The sequence below is a fragment of the Drosophila nasuta genome, chromosome 3 (genome assembly GCF_023558535.2).
Source record: "Drosophila nasuta strain 15112-1781.00 chromosome 3, ASM2355853v1, whole genome shotgun sequence".
Taxonomy (NCBI): Eukaryota; Metazoa; Arthropoda; class Insecta; order Diptera; family Drosophilidae; genus Drosophila; species Drosophila nasuta.
The window spans coordinates 9,779,674-9,803,244 of NC_083457.1; the positions used below are offsets into that span (position 1 = coordinate 9,779,674).

The 23,571-nt window shown below is 39.2% G+C and overlaps 3 protein-coding genes across 5 annotated transcripts in view; 1 reads left to right on the forward strand and 2 right to left on the reverse strand.

The window, feature by feature from the left end:
* Positions 1-441: 441 nt before the first annotated feature.
* Positions 442-2,924, reverse strand: LOC132792870 (uncharacterized). Its single transcript, XM_060802386.1, is given in 4 exon segments — positions 442-992; positions 995-1,104; positions 1,802-1,997; positions 2,049-2,924. Coding segments are annotated over 4 exon segments (1,467 nt in total). The 5' UTR covers positions 2,833-2,924; the 3' UTR covers positions 442-615.
* A 4,911-nt stretch (positions 2,925-7,835) lies between these two features.
* LOC132790993 (uncharacterized) overlaps positions 7,836-23,571 on the forward strand; it is a 91,368-nt gene continuing 75,632 nt past the window's right edge. Inside the window, exon 1 of the mRNA XM_060799764.1 lies at positions 7,836-9,530. Coding sequence (XP_060655747.1) covers positions 8,013-9,530 — 1,518 coding nt within the window. The 5' untranslated portion in view covers positions 7,836-8,012. The remainder of the gene's footprint in view (positions 9,531-23,571) is intronic.
* LOC132792421 (T-related protein) lies at positions 11,117-21,716 on the reverse strand. 3 transcript variants are annotated; one of them, XM_060801796.1, is made up of 7 exons: positions 20,748-21,715; positions 15,707-16,043; positions 14,655-14,775; positions 13,780-13,923; positions 12,910-13,720; positions 11,943-12,306; positions 11,117-11,851 (listed from the first exon to the last, which is right to left on the reverse strand). In XM_060801796.1, exons 2-7 carry the CDS (start codon positions 16,039-16,041, stop codon positions 11,560-11,562), a joined length of 2,067 nt encoding a protein of 688 aa, XP_060657779.1. In that variant the 5' UTR covers positions 16,042-16,043; positions 20,748-21,715; the 3' UTR covers positions 11,117-11,559. The 3 variants fall into 3 exon arrangements, with proteins under 3 accessions (XP_060657779.1, XP_060657778.1, XP_060657780.1); XM_060801795.1 differs by having other exon boundaries at positions 15,707-16,046; positions 20,748-21,714; XM_060801797.1 differs by having other exon boundaries at positions 11,762-11,886; positions 15,707-16,046; positions 20,748-21,716.

Here is a 23,571-nt window from a genome sequence, read left to right on the forward strand (position 1 = left end):
AGAGTATCATTGTTGCGCTTTATGCTTTATGCTTTTTAATGTTATTTGTTTTTAAAGCCACTTTCTGTCCGTCTGTCCACACACACAGACATATGTATGGGCACGAATACAAGCGAACAACAAGCGTGTACGTGTGTTTGCCATGACAAATATGCAGTTTGGAAATGTTTTAAAGAATTTTCCGCCGACATGTTGTTTGAGAATTTATTGCAGCTCGCATTACATTGCCAATTTACAACCCACACTTCATCCCGGCATGCGACGGCAACATTTGTTGCGGCCCCGTCGAAACTGCAACGTTGAAACGCAGCTTTCAGCAAGTTGCTGTTGTCAATGCTGCCGCAGTTGCTGTGGGTGGTTGCTGCCATGTTATTGTTACCGCTAACAATTTGTTACTGTTACTGTTGCTGTATGCAGCAGCAACCGAAATTGAATTTATGTGCGAGGATCTATTAATATTTTGGAGCATTTAAGACTTTAATCTGGCAATCAACTGCGTTTAGATCTGCATTGAAAATTGCCGCTTTAAATGATTTCAGTGCAGTTCTAAGCTCAGTCTTTTATGCAACTTAATGATATAAAAAACAATAACAATTTAGTAGAGAATAACTTAATTCATATGTCACCTTCTTCAACTTTGAATGTGTTGCCTTCAAGATCGGGAAAATCTGGCACGTAGACGGGATCCTCTTTCTCCTCCTCGAGCAGACAGTAGATACTGTCCTTTTCCTGTTTGATGATCTCGTGTCCCAACTTATGCCAGAAGGGACGACAGCGATTCTTCCATTGTCGCAAATTGAAGAAGGCGCAATAACGCGAATTCGATGCCTTCAACATGGCCATGTAGAGTGGCGTAATCTCGTCGGCCAGCAGCTTTCCCATGAGAAAAACAGCCGTCTTCTTGCTGTGGTTGTCGTTGAAGTCAATGTAAATGCTTTTCGCCTGATTGTAACATTTCTTGGCAATACCCGTCTTCTGGGTATCACGGGCAAGAGTTTGCCCAGATTGAGCAGAATCTCTGCTTCGTGATCCTTGTGATCGTAGAGACGTGACAAACGAAGAGCACGCTTAAAGTTGGAAATGGCCTTATCAACGTGATCGAAGCTGAGAAAAGCAGTGATTACATAAAGATTCAGCTTCAATAAATAGGGATTAATATGTATAGACTATAAAAGAGGAAAGTAGAGTTATGTAAATAGTAAAATATAGAAAATTACAGATAGGCAAATGCAGATTATAAAGATTAATTAAGATAAAGACTTACAAATTAGACAGAAAAATAAATTCAAATATACAGTTCGAATACTAGTTGGATAGATGGAGACATGGTATAGTAAGTGAGGCAAATATAGATACACAAAAAGACAGGTTAGATAGATGCATATCAAAATACAAATATGTAAAAAGAAATATATCAATATTAAAATGAATAGATACAGATTCAAGTTGTAAAGATGGATTGAGAAAGGAAGAAAAAAGTTTTCAAAATTGATAATATGTAGAATTCAGATAAATATATTGGATGCAAATTTTAGCGATCGATCGAAATAGAGACACAGAAGATATAATTTAAGTTTACTGGCGAGCTTAAAAAATAAATTTAATTAATACATGTATTTAGAAAAAAGGTACGGTAAGGAATATACATATTAAGCAGATATGCAGACAAGTACATATAAATATACATGTCAAGACATTAGATAAAATGTTACACATATAATTATATAAATATAATATGAAATTATAATTATAAAGTGGATTCAGATAGTATTAGCAGTATCCTTATAGACACAGCTCTTACCTTTCAGCGCACTGACCCAGATACAGATACAATTTGATGTTGAGCTTGACGAATCTGTACTCGGTGCAAGCTATAATCTCCGATTTGATCTGCTCTAAGCACTGCTGAGCTGCATGATATTTGTTAGCCTCCATGAGAAAGAAAGCGCGCTCCAAGAACGTATCGCAAAAGATGTCCAAGTTCTTCTGGCGTCCGACTAGCAGATAAAAGCTGTCATAAATTTATAAATTAACTCTCATCAACTCACTCTCTGCTATTAGTACAGTTGCCTTTCTGGCCATATCAACTGCCTCCTCGGGCTGCTGTCGCACAATCTGCCGGCCATGGATGAGCAGTTGCCTGGCGAGTTGTTGAGCCACAAGCGCGTGTAGAATGGGACTAGCTGAACCTTTTTCTGGCTCAGAGAGCCACATGTGTCCACGCACCAATTCGAGAGTGGATTTCAAGTACGTAATCGCATTGACACGTTGCCCAGTGTGCTCCAAAAATATGGCAAACCTGTGATAGATGCGAGCTATCATCTCGGCAGCATCGCGCTCCTGTCCCTCGATGTTGTGGCAGAGAGAAACAATATGTTCCATGACAGCATTCAGCGCATACTCATACTTAATGCGATACGGTTCGAGCAGCAGCAGCGTCTCATAGAAGAGTGTGAAGCACTCCTTCAGGCCTTTTACTTTACGCTTGATCACAGCGAGCTCCGCACACTTCAGCTTATCAATCACCTCGTAGAGCAGCGGACGATCATCGATGATTCTCGCACGTATGCTGATTGAATCAAACAACGCCTGCTCCTTCTCGGCCAGGCAGCGCAAGAATTCGGGCATCATCAGGCAGCCTTCGTGGCGCAGTTCATCCTGCAGTGCCTCATAGATGGGACCTCGCTTGCGACGTGCCTCAATGAAACTCAGGGGCACAATGCTGGCCTTGATCTGCTCGCGATCGAATGTGATGTCCCGAAATGTGCGATAGGGCAATTTGGCCCTCACTTGACGCTCGATGCGCAGGATTTCCTGCTGACGTCGTGACATTGTGACTTTTGTAAATTGCAAGGAATTCGAAGCGTTTCAAATGTTCAAATGCTTGAAGTGTAAAGTTATGTTTACTGATTAAATGAATTTTAAATTATATGATAAACCAATTTATGTGTTAAGCCTGCAAAAGAATAAAATTTAAAAAAGGGAATAACAGTAGTAACAAAAAATTAATCTAAACAATAATTAATTTATATGTATGTTAATATAATTGTTGTGAAGAATACTAGACTACAGTATTCATTTCTGTTTAATCCTCCGAAAGATGAAAACTTGAGATTAGTATAAAGTTATATTGAAATAAAAGAAAAGTTTTTAAGATTTAATTTTTACTTGCAAACAATTTGTAATACAAATTTCTATATGCAATATTATAAATTAGCAGCTGTCGACTTTCTTTAAAACGTCTCAATAAAATTTGTGTTTAAATGCACTAATTATACGACACCTTTATTAGATATATTCATATGAAAAAGTATGTGAAGGAAAGTTTGAAGATTATAAAGTACGAAGAATAAATCAAATAACTAATTTTTCTACTCTTAAATTTGTTATCTTTTCTTATAGCCTAAAATGTAATAAGTAGCGCTCAATTATAATATTTTCTATTGCAAATCCTTACAATTGATATAGAATGAAAGTTTCTTTTAGATATAAAGTATATCGATAATACAAAATATTTGAGATGTAGTTCACATATGTGTTTCTCACTTTCATTTCGAAGCTTTTCCTTTTTGAAATCGTGTGCGCAACTTTAAAGCCAACTCAAGTTACTGAAAATGAACTTAATGACAATATAAATGGCAATGAAGTTAATTATTTTGCAGATCGAACGCACTTGGACGTGGACTGCGTGTTTGAATTGAATGAGCTCATTAGTTGCAACAGAAAGTAGAAAAGGCATCAGCTGCAGAGTGAAAACTGCACAAGTTGAGTATAATTTTACGGCACTCTTTCATCGACTATACATAGTATATTGTAGTACTTGCCACACATTGTGTAACATATTTATTGAGTAATGTGCATGAACGATGCTGAGTCTGTGCAGTGCCACTAAACGGGTACTCGAACTAAGCTATTACGAGCAGATAGATACAAGTATTCACACAGTACAAGTTTTCCAAAGGAAAGAGAAGAGAAAGAGAACAAGTGCCGCACGGAAATGGGGGAACTTGCAACGGCCAGCATGTGGCACAAACAACAGACACATTACGTTGTTGTCTCAGAAACGAAACTGAATTTCAATTCAATAACTTTTTCGACTAAGTTGAGACTCTGGTTGTTTTGCTCCGAAAACTATGCTTCGATTTTTGCTGCTGAGAGGACAGCGTGGAAAGTTGTGGGCGTGGCAAAGTTTGTTACTTGTTGTTACAAATATACACCTATATTTTGTAGTCGATTCGATTTTAGTTTGTTTGCTCGCATGTGCCCATGAATGAAATTAAATGCAGCATCGCAACAGGCGCCTGTCTCTCTCTCTCTCTCTCTCTCTCCTACTCAACCCCAAGCCTAACCTCATCCATGACCCACGGCCCACAATGAGGTCGCTTGTTGCAACTTTGGTTCAGCAGCTTGTTTTTGATCTTGACTTCTGCCATCCGGATTTTCGAGCGCCATCTCCAACTGCAGCTGCAACGCAGGCTGTGCCTGTGGCTCCGTCGTTCAAAACTTTTGGCCAGCCGCCTCCCACCAAAAAACATGAGAAGGCGACACAAGGAGCTTCGGCAAAAGGGTGTCCTCTTAAATTTATGGCTTGCCGGCGGCTGCGACAGCGGCAACAGCAGCAGCCTTGTGACAATGTACATTGCAACGAGAATTTGTGGTTAGCTCAAATTAAGTTGCATAATTCTCCGAAAATGCTGCATTTTCACTTCTTTCGTTTTAAGTATGCTAATAAATCAAATGTGATACTAAAAACATTCATGACTCATTGGTTTCCTCAAGTTTTTCATCGCAGCGAAGCGCGTTAAAATACAGTTTCAAAGTGTAACGCTAACTTGTTTATCATTCAACAATTTTGGGTTGTTTTTGTTAGCCAAGAACGCAAATTATCGAAACTTTCTTGTAAAACTAACTATGGCGTATCAATAATCCATAAAAATGTTCATAAAACTTCTTCAAAATTTTAAAGTATATTCTTGTATTGAATATTACTTATTTTAAATGTACTCTTCTTTTTTCTAATTCATTTATATTAGGTAGCAAATTTAGCTTAATCTTTATGTCGGAAATTACTTTTATCAAATTTGCAAAATTTGTAATTGAGTTTATTTGCGTATACTTAATATTATATAAAATGCTTGCTGAGTTTATCAAAATTCTCTCAAAATGCACAACGTGTGTCTCATGTCTAATATTGTAACTGACCTATAATTAATTGTTTTATTATTTTACACTAATTAAAATGTACTTCAGTTCAGGCCAATTAGACTTTAAAAGGAAATAACAAGTATACCAACCATGTTGCTTTGGATTTTAGATATTAAATTAGGTTGACAAGAAAATAATTCTATTTCAAATGATGAAAAATTATTAAATAAATCAACACTTACACAAAGAGTAATTTATATTGATGATAAAATATACATAGAAAGGAAAAGATTTAAGACTTTTTGGATCTTTAAAATAATGACACAATACTTTTACGTTGAAAAAATGTTAAAACAAGATTTTATTCTTCAAGCATCGTTTTGAGATATATAAAAAAATAACACACATAATTTTTATAAATTGTGTATAAACCCGCAACTAAATGTATTTACAAAAAAAAAAAAAAATCTACACTCTTGACTCAACATTTTATTTTAATTGCATATTCTTTTATTTCGCAGTGTTAAGCTTTGAAGTAAATCTGCAGGGTATGTAAGTCTATATCATTACATTTTACCTGCCAAGTCTTGTCTTATTTCTCATGTATAAAAATATAATTGAAGTGCTTAATTTAATCTGGAATGAACACGACAATCGACTACCACATACGCTGCACACAGTTTCGGAAATAACTGATAAATAATCAAATAATTGTGTATCAAAATGAATTGCATAAATATATATAATATGTGCATATGAATTATCTTGATTATTCAAATTACACAATTGTTCGATTTTAAAATGACGAAAATCAATAAAGTAAATAAATAATTGAACAATAAGAAATTCTTACTCATAATGAGATCTAGTTTTATTTATAATACTTGGTTGATCTTTGGAATACATAAATAATATGCCCAACTGTGGGCAAGCTACGCACCCTATAAAATTATGTGCTCTGCACTTGGTGCACACTTTGCACCTGCTTCATGATATGTTATATACACATAGAGGATATATGGACATCGTGGTGGCAGTTGTAGTTGTAGTTGTATAAAATCTGCAGCACGGACTTGAATTTCATTAACACAATTCGGAGAGAGCAGCTAAGAAGTGATGGCCATACATCAAGATGAAGGATGAGTGCTCTTCTGAGTGTACAAGAGTGTATGTGTGTGTGTGTGTGTGTGTTCTACATGCAAGTATTTGCAACATACTCGTGAAAATATGTCTCAATGTGTGCATATGTGTGTGTGCAATATATGTAAGTCATATAAATATATGGCAACGCATTGTGGCGCTAACTGATGTCGCTCCGCTGTCACCTCAATGATGAGCGGCTGCCGGATAGAAGGGGAAGGTAAAGAGGATGCACAAGGTGGCTTGCCAACTGCGTTGAGGTTAACAAAAATGGCAACGGCAACGACGACGACAACGTCATGTAGCTGACTGCAAAATTGGATGCGGAACGAATGCTCGTACATATTTCATAGCACCACAGCCATTAACACTTACACGTTGCTCGCCGCACATGCATACATAGTAAGTAAGGATTGAGTAATTCATGGGCGAGCTCGAAACTAAATGCAATAATGCAATTATGCCTTTTCAAATATATTTCATTTTTTCAAACATTTTTTGCTGCTCTAGAAATTTTGTTCTATACATATACAGAATTTCCCCAAATATTTTCCATTGACGAACTTAAATTGAATGTGTGTTTACGTCGCAGAACTTAATTATATATTAATATGTGCTATATACGTTTTTAAAAATTAATTTGAAGCGACTATAACACTATAATATGGTAGATAAAAGGAATGCAATAGAAATTATAGAAAGCAAGCATTTATTATTTTTTGTTTTAATGAATTTAATTTTACTTAATTTAAATTTAATTGAATGAAAGCTGAAAATATTCGAATTTTTGTATTTTTAAATAGATCATTTTTTGAGAAAAAGATGATTTAAAATAATATATTGTATTTAAAAAAAATATATATATTTCCAACCTTAATAAACGTAATCTTTAATAATCATTACTTATAGTAAATTGTAAATATTGCGATAAGTGATATTATATTTTAGCAAGTAATCTAATTTTTTCATTCATGTATTTCCATATTTATTAATACACTTAATTAACAATTTTTGTGTACTTCTTAAATTGTCCAAGTGAATGGAAACCAATAAATATTTTTTTATTTTGCAATGTTTAATATATTAGATTTATAATTTTGTTTTATATTTACATATTTTATTAATTTATTATGAAATATTTTCAGCTTTTTGAAAGTGTAGAACATACTATATGTGTTGTTTTTAATTTATTTAAAAATAATTTTTTGTGTGCCATTTGTAACTTTTGCAAATTATCCGAATTTAGGAAAACAATCAATAGTGTGTCTTATGTTGAGATTATATTGTTGTAAATTTAAATTCCTTTTGCGAATGCAAGGAATAAATCCGAGTTGGTTTTCTCAGTGCAATGCAGCAATGAAAGCATCAGACAGCAGGCAGCTGGCAGCTTAACAGAGCGACACACTGACTCAGATGTTAAGCTAGGTCACTTACGTTCCACACACGTTCCACGCGTGTGTGGATGCTGATGCTTCGTTTGCTGTTGGCTGTTGGCACAACCGTTATAAAGTAACCGTGCTGGCTGCTGTACGCGTTCAGTGCGCCGACAGCCTCGTGTGCTAACGGTAACGTGTTGCGCTCTGCGTGTTTCATTCGAAATTATCGCGCCATTCAAAATGTAAGTGTTCAAATTTGCGAAGCGAATAACGAACCAAGTTAATACGAAAGTGAGAGTGAAGTGATGATACTCTGTGCCGTCAGTGGCTGTCGTATCCTGCTGGCTGACCATGAGTTCCGGTGAATGGGATTTGCGTGCGCTGAAGGCGCTCGAGGAGGAGGAACAAAAGGAGTTTCTGGCGCTCAGCCAAAAGAATCTCTTCGAACCGCCGCTGCCAACAGGTGGAGGCGACAATGCCAGCGTGCTCAGTGCGGGAGCCAAACCATCTCTGGCCTATGCGCAACTGCATCCGCATCTGCTGAAGCTGCCCACCATCGATGAGTGCCAGCTGATTGCCGCTCAGCGTCAGTCCGCAGCGAGTGTGGCGAGCGCATCGCGTTTGAAATTCACGCGTGCACTTTCCCTCTCCGCTCACTCGTTGTCACCACGCACAGGCGGCGGAGGAGGCGGAGTTGGCTTTGGCAAGAAGCTGAAGGCGCGGCTAGTGGGTGCCAAGTCAAGTGGCTCGCTGTCCCCGTCGAGACATTCGCATAGCTACAGCGTGTCGCCAGTTTATACGCCGCCGCCGATGCGACGCTGTGCCACGCTGCATCACACGCAACCCGTACGCAAGACATTCAAGACGCTGCAGCAGCTGGAGCGGCAGAAGCGGCAACACAACAACAGCAGCAACAACACAACGCCAACGGTAGGCAACTTGCCGCAGTTGCAGCGCATCGTGGGCACCAACAAAACCTACTGGAAATATGGCGCCAACTCCACAGCAGCCTCCATTATAGGACAGCGCGCCAGACTCCAGCAACAGCAGCAACAGCAGCAGCTTAGTGAATTGGAGTCCAGCAACTCGGATGAACCTAATGCGGAGCTGCTGGAGTCGGAGGCATTGGACAGCGCCACAGAGACGGGCTCGTGTAGTGTCCCATTGCCGGCGGCGGACTCCAATGAGCTGTTGCGCCTTAGCATGATGTTAACGGCCGCCAGCTCGGCTGTTACTGCTGCCACAGCAACTGGTGGGTCGATGAGGCCACAGCGGAGTGTTGTCGAGCAGAATGGCTGCGAAACTGTTGCGTACGAAGCTTTTCACAGGCCTAAGAGCTTTGAGCGCACGCTCTTACGCGGAAGCAGCTTAACAGTAACAGCGCAAGAGAGTCACAGTAACAGTCGGAGTCGCAGTCACAGTCCCAGTCCAAGTCCCAGTCGAACGCGGCCAATGCAATCCACACGCATATTCAAGTCCACATCGCTGGATGCTGGCGCAGATGTGGCCATGGGCATGGGCACCAAGGATTACCACCAACAGCAACACCAACAACAACAACAACAGTTACAGCAGCAGCAACAGATTATTGGCCAGCCGATTGCCATGATGAGCATGACAGCAGCCACAAATCAGCTGGCAGAGCAGCAGCAGCAGCAGCAGCAACAGACAAACGAGTCTCATTACCACAAAGGAAAGGGAGAATGGGAACGTGCGAAAGTCAAATATCATCAGGATTTGAACGTCGCATGTTATGGTCATGCACTGACGCTAGGTGGCGCCAGCATTGACGATGAGCTCGAGCAACATATCAAGCATTGTTCGTGCTCCTGCAATCACATGGGCTACGGCAATTCAATGGACTACCAGGTGAGTGCCAAATGCCAATTGCCCTCTTTTCTAACTACGTACGTGGATTTTCTAACCTGGCGCCTTGCTAAAGTGCATTCCTTTTTGCAAACGATTGTGGCATGTCTTTTTAATTATACTCCAGCTGGACAATGGGCAATCTATTATGTGTGTGTGTGTGTACGTGTGTGTGTGGGTGGGTGTGGGTGTCCAGCGATTCTCTGACAGCTGGAACATTTGTAATGGTGGCACATTCAATTGTCTGCTGCAAGTTTACATACACGGTTCGCCTTCACTTGAGTTGCCTCCACTTTGCTTCGTGCAATTCTCAACTCATTATCATCACGTTGCTTTGTGGTGCATTTTGTGTTCATTGCCTCATGAATTACTCTGGTCTCTAGGTCTCTGGGTCTCTGCTTCTAACACAACCAGATTGCCGCCAGGAGCACACTTTTGCGGCCAGCAGGCAGCACCCCTTTCTCCTCCTCCTCTGTCATGCTGCTGGTCTCGATTGTTTCAACGTGAGTGGCCAGAGAAGTTAAGCGCAAGTTTTAACATAGGCCAACATGAATGCTCCTTTGGCTCAGCCACCTCCTAAGTTTAGCTAAACGAACTAAAGATAAACTTTATTTTGTGTTTTGTTAGCGCAACTTCCTTGTCTGCCTTGGTTGTTGTCAGTTATTGTCTTGAGCTACAGTCAAGTCCCGCATACGCTTTTTCCATCCCCATCCCCATCCCCATCCCCATTCACATCCGCATTTCAATCTTAATTAATGGCATGCATGCAGTTGTTTAGTACGCTTACAATATCACTCCGAAGCTCTGCTCTCTCTCTTCTCCTTTATCAACTATGGCTTCATAAATATTAAATAGTCCTGCAGATCGATTGCCAGGGGGAAAGTTTCAAACAACTTGACCAATGCAGCAAGACAGTTGGCTAACCTGAAGTAGAACTTTAAACAACAAGCGAGAATGCTTTTACTGAACTATTTATATTTTCCTTACACGAATGAATATGCTTCCAGGAATTTCAATGCTTATACCTGTGCAATGTTTGGTGTTTACAGCAGGTCATCTTACAAACAGGCTTCGTAGTTTACCTAAGATTTTATCTATGATATAAATATGATTGTTACCGGATAATTTGAAATTTACGTTTAAGCAATTGGTATAAGACGGCGTAATTTACGCAAATCTGTGTAAAATATATGGCAATTAAATTTTAATTTGCAAACGGCAATTTAATACTTGTATACTGACAGACTATCTAAACACAATATCAATTATCGATAATTATAATGATAATACCTCGATAAGTAATAGTAAGTTTTTTAAATATATATATGGAAGAAAAAAGCTACAGTCGAGTTTGCCCGAATTCCAATTTTTAAGAAAATCCTATTCTAAAATTATACCAAATTATTATTCCGGAAAAATAGTAAAAGATAACGAAAGGTGTATTCAGTATACTGATGGTATGCAAACTATTACTTGAATAACTTTAATTAAATCTCAATTCACAAACTATTTATTAAATAATGAATAATATTTAACATATTTGTTAGAATTTTAGAATATACTTTTACATATGATATTCATGAGACTTCTTTTAGCAGACAACTTTATAAAGCGCACCCGTCCTTCTGCCGGAAAATCTTTTGTGCGAGACTTGTTTGATTTTCAAACATATTTAACTCTTTTGGAAGTATGGTCACAAAGATTTCACTGTATTTAAAAATATGTTGAATATATTCATCGAATGTTGTTTGTACAATAATAATGTATGTATTTATATAGTAATTTAATTGAAATACAATGGAAGGCCACAATGGAAGTTTACAATAAAATAAGTGTTTAAAAAGAAACATTTTGCTAAATTTACAATTACTTGTCATACTCGCGCAGACACTTAGTGGAGTAACTACATCATAGAATTCTTTAGAACTAACTTGTGCGATCGGGGTCAAGTAGCTTTCGCTTAGGGATCATGGTCATGCGTCTAAGGGCTGTGGGATGATGATGATGGCAGCCAATCGATTGATTGACTGCTTCACTGCAGCGTGCTTTGCGGTGGTGTCAGCGGTGTCCAGGTGTCCGCTGTCTGCACCACAGACGTGGGCACGCCGGTGGCCACAGCACTGGCCACTGGGACTGCGACACTGGCCACGCTCTGCTCCAGGGATTCCAATTTGATCTCGTTGTGATGGTGAGCAGCAGACTTTAGCGTGCTGGAGGCGCATTCCAATGTGATGACCGAGTTGTGCTCCATGGCGGATTGCTGTGGCTGCTGTGACTCCAACGATTTGCTGACGTCCACGGGCTCCAGCGGGTGTGTGGCATAGCTGCATAGTCGGAGAGTGTGTGCAATCATTGATAGCTACTTTAGCGTGTTAATTGAATGTATCATGGATCCACAATCGATCGATCACTTACCCAATCTCAAGTGGTATATACTCCGGTTGATAATAGGCAGCCGCTGCATTCTGATACAATCCGTATTCCGCCCCAGATCCATTGTGCCAGCCACTGGTAGGATAACTCAGCGCTGTAGGCCCATTCAGCACATTTGTGTACAGCTGATGGCTGGGGGAGGTGGGCGTGGGATGATAGACTTGATGTGCAGGAGCCACATAGGTCTGAGGCGAACTCGAGGCAGCTGTCGATCCACTGGCATAAAGATCCGACTGCGACATGTTGTACTGATGGCTATGGGGAGTCAGGTGATGAATGGTGTAGCCAGGCGAGGGCGTTGTGTAGCTTGGCGAACCATTTGTGGGAGAAGGCGAATTGTGAGTGGCTGCAAAGTAAGAGAAATAAGTATTATATATATTTATAATATATAATCATTAAACCAATTTAATCATTAAACTACTAAACCAAATTAGTTCTGCTGTTCAGTTCAGTACGTTTAGGAATTTCCTACTTCTTTTCATTTCACGTAGAACTACTAACTATGCTTTAGACGTTCCGTATTTTATGTGGGAATTATATCAATAACACTAATTTGCTTTAGTATATCTATTCCTCAGCTTAAAAGGTTATTCAGTGGTGCCATAGAAAAAAATTGCACTCGAATTTTACTTCAATTGCATTTTTAGGAGCCACAAATCCCTTTTTACAGTGGTTAGACTTTAGGTGATTTCCCAAATCACTTGTGATTTCTGTGGCATCTCTGAATATTACAATATCTATGTATCTAGTATTTAGTTATTTTATCTATATATACATAATTTTAATTGTTAGTTGTCCAATGTCTTATTAATTGTTCGCAGTTTCCGATTAACGCATGCTGGTCAAAAGTTATTTTCTTTTGTCCGCAAGCCACTTGATGGTAGTGTCGTTGGTACGTCAACATTCAAAAAAATAAATAAATAAGTAGGAGCTGTAGCTGGGAACTTACAGATTTGGCCGCGACTGCAGACGTTGATGGGCATGGGACCCGGCACACTGCTCGAGCTCCAATTGTAGCTGTTGCTCTGCCAGCTGCTCGGGTAGGGGAACACTGAAGGAGTTGACGCTTCCACGGGCATGAAGCTCGACTGCGAATAGGAACTGGTGAAGCCACCGCCACTGCTGCTGTTGCTGACGATGCTAGCGACGCCGCCAGCGCTGCTGTTGGTGCCGCCGCTGCTGCTGCTGACAACGCCAATCGAGGATTGCAGACTAGTGGGCGTCTGTGGAGCCGACGGTGGCTGCGGCGACGAAGAGGACGCATTGCCCGCACTGCCATTGGAGCCGGCGGAGACCACACGAGGTCGGCTATAAGGTGTGCTGCGATTGGGCGCCGCACTGCGAGTAGACAGCGAACGCCCGTAGCGATCACAGCTACCCGCAGGAGCAGCCGAGGAGGCGGACGGGGAGGAGGAGGATGTGGGAGAAGGGGCCACCAAGCTGTGGCTCTGGCTCATGGGCAGCGGCGGTGGTGGAGCAGCGACCGCAGCGGCGCTTGTGTAGTGTGTGGGCGGTGGGATCAACCAGCCGTAGTGGGTGTCGTGAGGATAGAGCGTGTCGGGACGCTCCTTGGCATCGAGAAAGGCCTTGGCAAAGGGATTGTACTTGATCTTGAGCGAGGTGACCTCCTCGTTCTGATATGCAGTCACAGCTATGAACTGTGTCTCCGGAAACGGATAGGTGACCACATGACGTTGCTCGGAACCAACGCGAACGAGATGTACTCGGGGTTCGTATTTATGCAGCGAATTTAACATGATCTATAAAATAAAATGGGAGTTATAAATAGGAGTTCATAATTGAGCAAGTTGTTACTCACTTGTCCGTTTCCATTGGTCTTGTTGGTCAACTTGACCTTTGCAAATGAGATTGGCTCCTTCATCCAATGTGCACCGAAGTTGGGAGACTCCGGATGCACGTATATTGGATTGGAGGGAGGAACTTCTGCCTTGCCGCCGGGAACCTATTCATATATTGTTAAAGAGACAAGAAATGATTAAAATATATTCTGATTCTTATTCAATATTGAATTTTGTAGTATTCTCTTTCTAATAAAAGACACGAAATAATTGAAAAATATTCAGATATTAAAATTATGAAACAGATTAATCTTCATTATTATATCAACACATTAACAATTGTCAGAAATTTAACAAATATTTTCATCGTTTGGTTTTTACTTTAGAAGCTTAAAATACTTTTGAATAAATTATATTTGATCGCTAATGTTTTTCATTGCTAATTTCTGTGATTTATGTTGATAATTATTAGCAGCAAATTTTTCAAATTAATATTCATAAACACCAAAATAGATTAATCTATTTTTAGTTAATGGACATAGACTGTTAATCAAATCAGACATGTTTAAACGCGTATATTAATTTGGATATTTTGCAATCGAGCTCTTTGACGTTGGAAAAAACAATTTAAATGCACTGAATATTAACATATGTTTAAACACAAACGTGGTCAATAAAGTGAAATATGTTGAAAGCAACTCATTTAACAAAATGACAAACATGAATATAATAATTATTCGTTTTTCATTTAACCATTAATTCAAGAATAAATGAATAAAAGAATTCATGATGAGGATGAAAAATCATGACATTGAAATGAATGTGAAAATCTTGTCATCGTTTTTATGAGCTGCTCTTGAATTCGTTCAATAATTCTTGAACTGCTCAGACATACCCATTCTCCGTTGACGTACTTCCAGCGATGGGTGTCCACTTGCACGAACTCCAATAAAACCGTATACATGGCAGCCGGATCCAAGCCGGAGGCGCTGATTTTCACAACCGGAAACATTCGCCTGCAATGGGAAGCAGATGCAAGATAGAGAGCGAGCGAAAGAGAAGAAAGAGAAAGAGAGATGAAGTGAAGTTAATGGCAACTGAACAGTTATATAACAGTCAAAGGCAAATGAATATTCTATGCACCGATGGTCGGAGCCAAAGGCAAAGAGTCCGAACCGAAAAGTTTGCTTAGCTACTTTGTTGTTTTGCTATGAGTATGTGTGTGTGTGTGTGTGTGTTTGCCATTGCCCTTGCCCAGATTCTAAAGAGGCCTCTGCTTGCTTGGGATTTCGTCTCTTTCTCTCTTCCCTCGTCTTCAACTCTCTGTCGATGCCGATGCCGACGTCGTCGGTTTCGGACAAATATTGAAACGCGCCGTCCGCGCACTGTTCCACAACAATTAGTACAAGATGGCGGCTGTTGCCGAGCCGCGTTAATTAGCACCTGCCCCGAGAGTAGAGTGCAGAGAGACAGAGAGAGGGAGAGAGAGAGAGGGGTAGAGAGCGGGGCAAGGAACGTTTAAGTACAAGTTCTAAGCGCGTTTCGCACACACACATACACACACATGTAGGTAAATAAATATTTTTAGTTATTTCGACAAACGCTCGCATGTAAATAAATACCGCGTAGAGAGACCTCTGTATATATATCGGGGTATACACATAGCTATAGCTGAATATATTTGTATGTAGAGCTTCAGAAACGTTAACGCTTCATTATAAGGTGCAAACAGCACCAAATGAAAAATCATTGCAGCAAAAAAACAAAAGCGCAAAAAAAAGAGCAAAGAAAAAAAACCTCATTGCCAATTTGCATAGGAAAACAAAATGCGCCGTAATCGTCTTTGGCCACGTTAACTTCCATTTAACACGTTTTGGGTGTCTGAAGAAGGGCCACAAAGCAACAAGCAACAGGCTACGGGCAACGAGCTAATGATTCACAACCCACCTGCCATTCTTGGTGACGATCATCTCGTTGGTTAGATTCTGAAAGCGCAGCCACAGCTCTCGATCGTCCAGCGAGACACGCAGATTGCGATCCAGTTCATTCGGGCTGCCAGCGCCGCCAGCAATGCGATGTCCATTGCCGCTGCCTCCGACGCCGCCGCCGCTGACTCCCGAGGCCATGGCCACCACACCGCCAACACCAGACATTCCACCGTGTCCGTGTCCATTGTGCGTGGCGTGCTGTGGCGAGCCACCGCCAGCTCCTCCTGCCGCCGACACATTGCCATTAAGTCCCGTTGTCGGATCCACTGCGGACAAGATATGTGATGTGGTCATGTCTGCTGTAAAAAGAGAACACGGCAAATGGGTTAGCGAAAGGCTTTATTAACTCATCTGTTTCGCAAGGGAGTCATAAAAAAATCAACTTCCATTTGTAATCTTAAATGTAATAAAAAAGGAACTATTTATTGCACTTCTGTTTTCATTATTATACTAGAAAAGTAATTATAGTTTCGAAAAATATATAAGTATTTTCAGTTTTAATAATAAAACAAAAAACAAGCTTTTACTAAATATTATTGAACTTTTATTTTTTTCTTTAACTTTTATTTTTTGCTTTAACTTACTATTCATTAAAGTATGTTAATAAAACTATAATGCAAATGATTTTAACAAATTTAAATTTTTAATCTTGAGAAATGCATCAAAAGAGACGAAAGCATTTTGATGAATTTTTATTTCATGCTCACACTAACAACACAATTTGAAATATTCTACAAGTGTATCAAAACTAACCGAAACATTTCAATTATTGACACTTTAATATAAGTTAGTAGAACTTTAATGAAAATTTTCTTATTTTTTAAAAATGCAGAAAAACGTTAAATGCATTTTTATTTTGTTACTTCTGCGCAGAAAAAACTAAACATTAAAATAATTTTAAGAAAACTATAATGAAAATGATCTTATTAAATTGAAATATTGCCCTTTAAAAATTAAAAAAAGGAAAGAAGCGAAACATTTGTTTCTTTCCTCATTAACTACAGATTATTATAAGTTAATAACACAAGAATGCAAACTATTTCTTAGTGCCCGTAGTTAATTACAGTTTTACAGCAATTAAACTGGCTCAATAATTTTCAATAGCTGTGTTTATTTGTTAGGTAGTAGAGGAGTTCACGCAGTCACTTGGCATATAAAGTAAATGGGAGTTATTGGAATGCAGAGTTCATGCATTGGGATTGGCACTGGTTGGGTTTTACATCAAAGAAGGTTGACCCGCCGGCACTTTATTTATACGTTTACAGCGCTGTCCCAGGCGCATTAGAAGAATGCCCGTCCAAGTCTGTTGTCGGCTTTTAATTATATTGCACACTTTAGCCATGCCTGAGACTCCAATTCAAACTTCAACTCCGACACCGACTGCGACTCATGCTCAGGTCTTGAACCTCGGCCAACAAAATGAAGCTGGATGCTGGCTAGCTGGCTGACTGGCTGACTAGCTGGTTGGCTGACTGGCTGGCCATAAACAGCGGGCACCCTTTTTATTTATGGCCATGGCAACAGCAACAAACACCTCTGTTTACTCCGGGCCTGCAACCGCTGCCACTACTTCATCGCTTGCTACCTCAACCTGAGACTCTTGGATTGTAAATGTGGGAGCGGTAAAGGAAGAAAAGGTAGAACGCTTAAAAACTGCTTGGTGATGTCTAAATTCTGGTCTGGCACTGAAAGTGTTTCTCGCAATGTTTTGTAATCATAAATTAACAAAATGTATTAATTGTTTTGTTTACTTTTATTGTGCTACGAAATTGGACTTGAAATGCCGACGCGTTTTACCATTGTAGTGGCAAATGGCCAGAGCATTCTCCCCCATTTCGAGCGAGGAGATTGAGCAAGATTATATAATTTCGAATATTGTTCTGGTATCCCCAAAACCCTCGTTGGCTTTTGATTAAACTGTTTGTCAAATTTCAATTGAATGCGTCCATAGTTGGCCTGAACAAGTCATTAAAATGTTGCCCGTAAAATGTGTCTTCCATTTGTCATAAATTTAATTTATTGCCACTGAAAGAACAGGAATTCCTCTGATCGTGATTCAATCAGCTGATCAAGCAGAGGACGATGCACTCGAATCGCATTTAAAATGAACGAGATGATTAAGTATTATCAGATTCTCATGAAACGAATTTCTTACGCACATTGAAACTTTTTTTTTGATGTTTTTGCTTGCTCGATGCAAACAAATTTCTATTTTAAAATTAGTTTTTGGGAAAGTTATTAAATTTTCCATTCAAACTAAGCTGATTTTTATATGTTCATATGTGTATATATGTTATGCATGTGTGTGTGTGTGTGTGTGTTATTGGACGTATTTCAATTCGTGATACATGCTTTGTGTGTGCTCTCGCCTTGTATGCTGTATGAATATCACAGCGGAGCACAACGTTCCATCACTGAGGGGCTTAATGAAAAGCTGTTTTTGTATGTTGTCTGACTACGCATCTCTGTGTGTGAGTGTGTGTAGTACACACTGTGTACACGTTCTCTGTGTGTGTGTGTGGACGCGTGTGTGCGTCTATGTACTTTAACTTTAACATTTGATGGCTGCCATGACGGTTTGGGTTTGGGTTGGACTTTTTCCCTCCGAAATACATTCGCTGCTGATTGTTGATTTTTGAATGATTTCGTGACTTTGATGTTTACTCAGACCATTTTCAAATACTCTAACTGAGGGCATTTATAATATGGAAATTGTGTTTGCTACGCACGCTCACCCATTGTGTATTTAAGCTTATTTTTATCAACACCTTTTCGAATGAATCGCAAGATAGACTAAATACAAAAAAAGTACCCAAAAAATCACTTGGCAAATTCGTGTCTGTGACAGGCTTCAATGCTTATCTTTATTGCTGCTGAATTGCCGCTGCAAAACTTTTAGCTTTGTATCCTGTTCGGAAATTGGCACGAAGTATCGATAATTTGGCATTTCACATTTCGCAATTCGTGCAACGCGCACACAGGAGTTCACACCTGTTAAGGACTTTGCTGGCGGGTGGTATTGGCATTGGCATTGGCATTGGCATTGGCATTGGTAGGTAGCTTATCGTCGACGGCGATTAAACAGATTTGCTAAATTTCACACTTCAGTTTACATAAAAATAAACTCAATTTAAATTTAGCCCTCTGCCTGTTTGTGGATCACAGGCGCAATAATCACGAGTGTCACAGAAAGGGCTACACGTGGGTCAACTCCTTTCGAAAAAAAAAATATAACACAGCGAGTGGGCGTGGCAGTTATCACACTTTTGTTTTCTGCACACTTCTCGCAAGCAGCAAGCGACGCTGCTGCTGATAGACGCACTTTATGAGATGCTCACTAAAATTTTGTACAAACTGTAATTAATTAGTAAGCATTTGTCAAGTACTAAACTGGGATGCTCGTCGCCTCAGGAGGGGGAGATGGGGATGGGGGTTGGGGTATTGGCTTGAGGCAATGCTAAAGTGTGGGCGAAAATTCCTTGGCTCTTTTGATTCGCATTTAATAGGATAATTTTCACATGCGTCGTAATTGGCTCTGCTGCTTCTGTTGCTGCTGCTGCTGCTGGCCAATTGTGTTGGTCCCCGCTGTTTCGGTTGTTGTTGCCGATTAAAATGCCTGAGGCACAAGCAAATTCTTATGTCCCTCCTAATTTGCGTGTGAACATTTTTGTTCAACTCAGGCTGCGAGTCGCGTGGGCTGCTGTTTTATATTATTAGAGTTATTATTAGGATCATTAATATGAGTTTTTGTCACTTGCTGGGTTTCTTTTTTCCGGGGGAAGTGTTGAATAGATTTGGGTGTCAAATTTTGTGTTTTGTGAATTTTGGCGCTTTGGGACAGTATTTGGATTTAATGTTTGATTTTCACACGTTTGTTTAAATAGGCTGGACAATTGTTAATTTGCATAAAATAAAATGATTATAATAAAACCCACAATAACACACAGAGAATGCCAACTGAAATCTGCATTGTCATGCCTATGATTAACTTCTAAATTAGCTTTGCTCATTTACATTTATTGCTCGGATATTGTTTTTATATGTTTAATAAGCTCTTTGTTAAATAAACATATTTATCCCAAATACAAATTCTCTAAACTAATATGTTTTGTAATAATAAATTGTGACAGTCGTAAGCTGTGTTGTATAATTAATGATTAATTAGTCACATACACAAATATTGTTTTTATTCTACATTTTGATTAGTGCAACCTCAATATGTTTATGCATAATTAAAACTAACACAATCATTTGATTGCATCAATTTAATGCAGAATTATTTTAATATGGAATAAGTTAAAAGAGAGCTCGCAGTAGAAACTTTCAATAGAAACTTATTCAATTGTTGGCTTAGAAAATATACATATATTTACCAATATATATCCCTTCTGTACAGATTTTAAGCTAAAGAAATTTCAATATTAGTCATGAAAAATAATGTCAGATAGTTTAAATGTGTTAAGAAATTAATTATTTTTCTCTAATCTTCTTATACTGCCAGAAAAAATAGAAAAAACGTTAATTGTTTTAAGTCGAGAAAGAAAAATGAAGAGATATTTCTTTATAAGACTACTTAAAAACTCGAAAGAAAGAAATAATTTGAGAAATAATTCAATTATTTATTTTACAATTAAATATGCATTGCATTACATTAAAATACTTTATCTATATATTCTTCATGTAAAATCTTGAGTTTCTGAGATAAATTTAAAGAAAGTTATTTTAAACTAGCGAAGTTTTGAAAAAATTTCTTGGAAATGTAACCTAAATATGAAAAATAATAATTATAATAATGATAACATATGGTAATTAGGCTAAGTTCTTAATAAATTTATTCACATCTTGCATAGTTGAACATCACTTAAATAAATAAAATAATTAAAATAACTTGTATTTTTTATTTCACATATTTAGGTTAAATTCATAAGAAATTAAAGTTTGAATAGCCCTAAAAAATTTCTGGAAAATGTATTAAGAGCACAATCTTGAATTGAACTTACATATTTAAAAGAATATTCCAAGGTTTACACCGCTGCTTTCGAATTTAGTAATCCTTTGGGTAATCAATTTGTTAATATTTGTGATCTGCGGATCACACACTTGAGCACACACTAGACACAATAATCAATTTTCTTTTCACGAATGTTTTTGCCGTTATCAAAAGTATATTTTATGTTATAGAGTATAACTCTATCACCGATGTTATTTGGGAATCTTGCGAGTTGCCGTCGTTAAATTCGTTGTGGAATTTCGGGCCGCCGATCGAGTGCGTTGCGTTGTTTGCGTTGCCACCGTTCCCGAGCTAATGATCGACGATCGGTGCTAATTTTTTCAACCATCACAAGCCGGGCTTGCTTTTAACAATCGATGCTCGCTTGCTCGATGCTTGCCTCTATTTCTCTTTGGCCAACCTGCTCTGCTCTGCTGTGATGTGCTGTGCTGGCCAAGCCATATTGTTTGCCCGCTTGGCTCAATGGCTGATTCAACTCTTTCTCAGCCATTGTCGATGCACGTCACATGCCGCAATCTGGCCATCTCGCTCGCTCTTGCGCCCTGTGAAGCGCAACGTATCGATCGCTTAGCCACACCTTCTAACAGTTCAAGTGTGAGAAGGCGAGCGCACGCTCTCTCGCTCGCACACACAGTACAGTGTGCAGCAGGTAGAAGACGCAGATTCCGGTTTTTAGGTCTCAGTCTCGAATTTTGAATATCATTCATGAGAACGAGGCAGTTGCGCGTTCAATGTGTTCGAACGTGATCGATGACTGACCTCCTAACATTGAGAATACGAAGTGGGCCTTAGGCAACAATCATATCCTGAGGAGTTCCTCCTAGTCGAGCTTTGCATGCGCCAGTGATTAAATGCAAGGTGTTTGCCGAGACTATGATAGAGAGCCGTGTGTACAACTTTTGCTGCGGACCTACATAGTGAACCGATGTCTGAGTGGATTCGATTTGTTTAGACGCTCGTTTTGTGCTTTTGTTTGCGCAACCAATTAAAACTTTGTATATTTTTTCCACGGCGATTTTTGTTTGTTTGTTGTTGGCCTGTTGTCTGTACCTAAAACTGGTTTGCCGCTTCCAGCATTTTTCTCTACACGTTTTTATATTTTTTTCTAGTTTTTTTTTTTTAATTTTTCAGTTGAATTTTGAGCTGTAAACATTTAACCACAAAACCAAGCCAAGACCCAAAAAAATATATATATAGATTGAAGCTTGAATAGTGAGGTTAAAATACTACATCACCTGAAATTTTGCACCCAATTTGATTTGGTTATGATATGCTAACATGTTTACAACTCCAGTGAGTGTCATTCAATTGAGTATTTGCAAATGAATTTACTCTTCTTCAATTCAATGAGAGCAACACCGATTTCAGATTTCACACATATTGATTGCATTTGGCTGTCGATTTGAGAACTCTTTTCATTGATTATCCGTGGCACAAATTTAATTGAAAGGAAAATACAATGTTAAAAAGTGAAGTAAATAAGTAAAGAACAGCATTTTGATTTTATTTTATTAAAAATTCCGAGTTTAAATATGAAATAGAACAATTAAATATCTCTTTTTATCTGTATAATTTGTAGTAAAACCAAAATAAAAAATATCCCAAGATCCGGTTCAGATTTTAACTTCCTAAAAAACGAAAGCAAACTTTGTGAGATTAGAAAGAAAATCATTGCAAGCCAGTCTACAAGACATTAATATGACTTTTGTTTCTATGGTATTTGGAAATTATTTATAACTTGTTCGTGTTTTTGAAGATCACGCGCCTGGTCAAACGTTTCGCTGGATGTTTCGCTCTTTCTCAAGTTGCCGCCGCGTGTCAATGGACCGGCAGAGTTGGTGAGTTGGGGGAAGAGATTGGAGGAGAAAAATATTGATCAGACTATGGCGCTGAAAGGTAAACAGAGCTACGGCTGCAGGCCTACAACTCGACGAAGTAAATGAGAAGAATCAACAAACTATGAAATTTTAATAAAAAGAAATCAAATGGATAAAAGTGCTGTGAAGTAAATCGATTCGAGTCGATCATAGACAGTGAGGCGAAGTTAATCTAACAGACGAATATCGGATGAATCGAGTTTAAGCACTTCATTCAGTTGAGTTCTCATCGAACCCAGAGTTCATTAATAAAAACTTGTGTGCAACCTAGTTCAGCGGAAAGGATATGCAACATAAAAAGGACATTATTATTATGCGTTCTTCTCGACGATGTGTGCCTCGTGTCCACGCGGACTACGCGGAAGCCGGCATCCATTATGCCGCGACCTTGCCCTAAATATTTACCACACCGTATTGTAGGAACGTTTTGTGCCAGTTTATGGCAAATCCTTTCTGCTTGTGTTTGCAAACAATTCGAGTTTATGGCCGGCCTAAGCGAATTTCCCCGCCTCAATTAGGCAGAGGTTGTAAACTCATAAACCAAACACGCGGAAATGCGTGCACATAACATACGCTCGTATGTGCGTCCTGTGCTCGTTCAGGCAATTGGCGGCAGTGTCCTTTCAGGCAGACCGAGGGCAATAATTAGTAGTAGCACGCAGTATTGCCGTCGGGGAATATCCATGGCACAGAGCTCAAGTTCAAGTTTAAGTTTGTGTTAGAGTTAGAGTTTGAGTTAGAGTTCGTGTTCCAAGTCTTTCGTTTCTTGCGCTTGCCTCTCACCTCTCGCCCCTCTCGCTCTCTGGCCCTGTCAGTGCCTAGGATCTGCCTACCTAATGCCTGGCGGCGGTTTGTAGTACCACTCTATTTGCCCATAGAGAAGACCAGGGCCAGACTCATTTGCATATGGCGATGAGTTAGGTTGCGTTGTTTGGA

Bases quoted from the DNA above. Each gene is read 5' to 3' on its own strand.
- LOC132792421 (XM_060801796.1), bottom strand. From the start codon at position 16,041: ATGACCACATCACATATCTTGTCCGCAGTGGATCCGACAACGGGACTT. The intron at 13,924-14,654 runs GTATGTCTGAGC...ATATATGAATAG, and splicing joins AGTACGTCAACGGAGAATGG to GTTCCCGGCGGCAAGGCAGA. The intron at 11,852-11,942 runs GTAAGTGATCGA...CCGACTATGCAG, and splicing joins TATATACCACTTGAGATTGG to CTATGCCACACACCCGCTGG.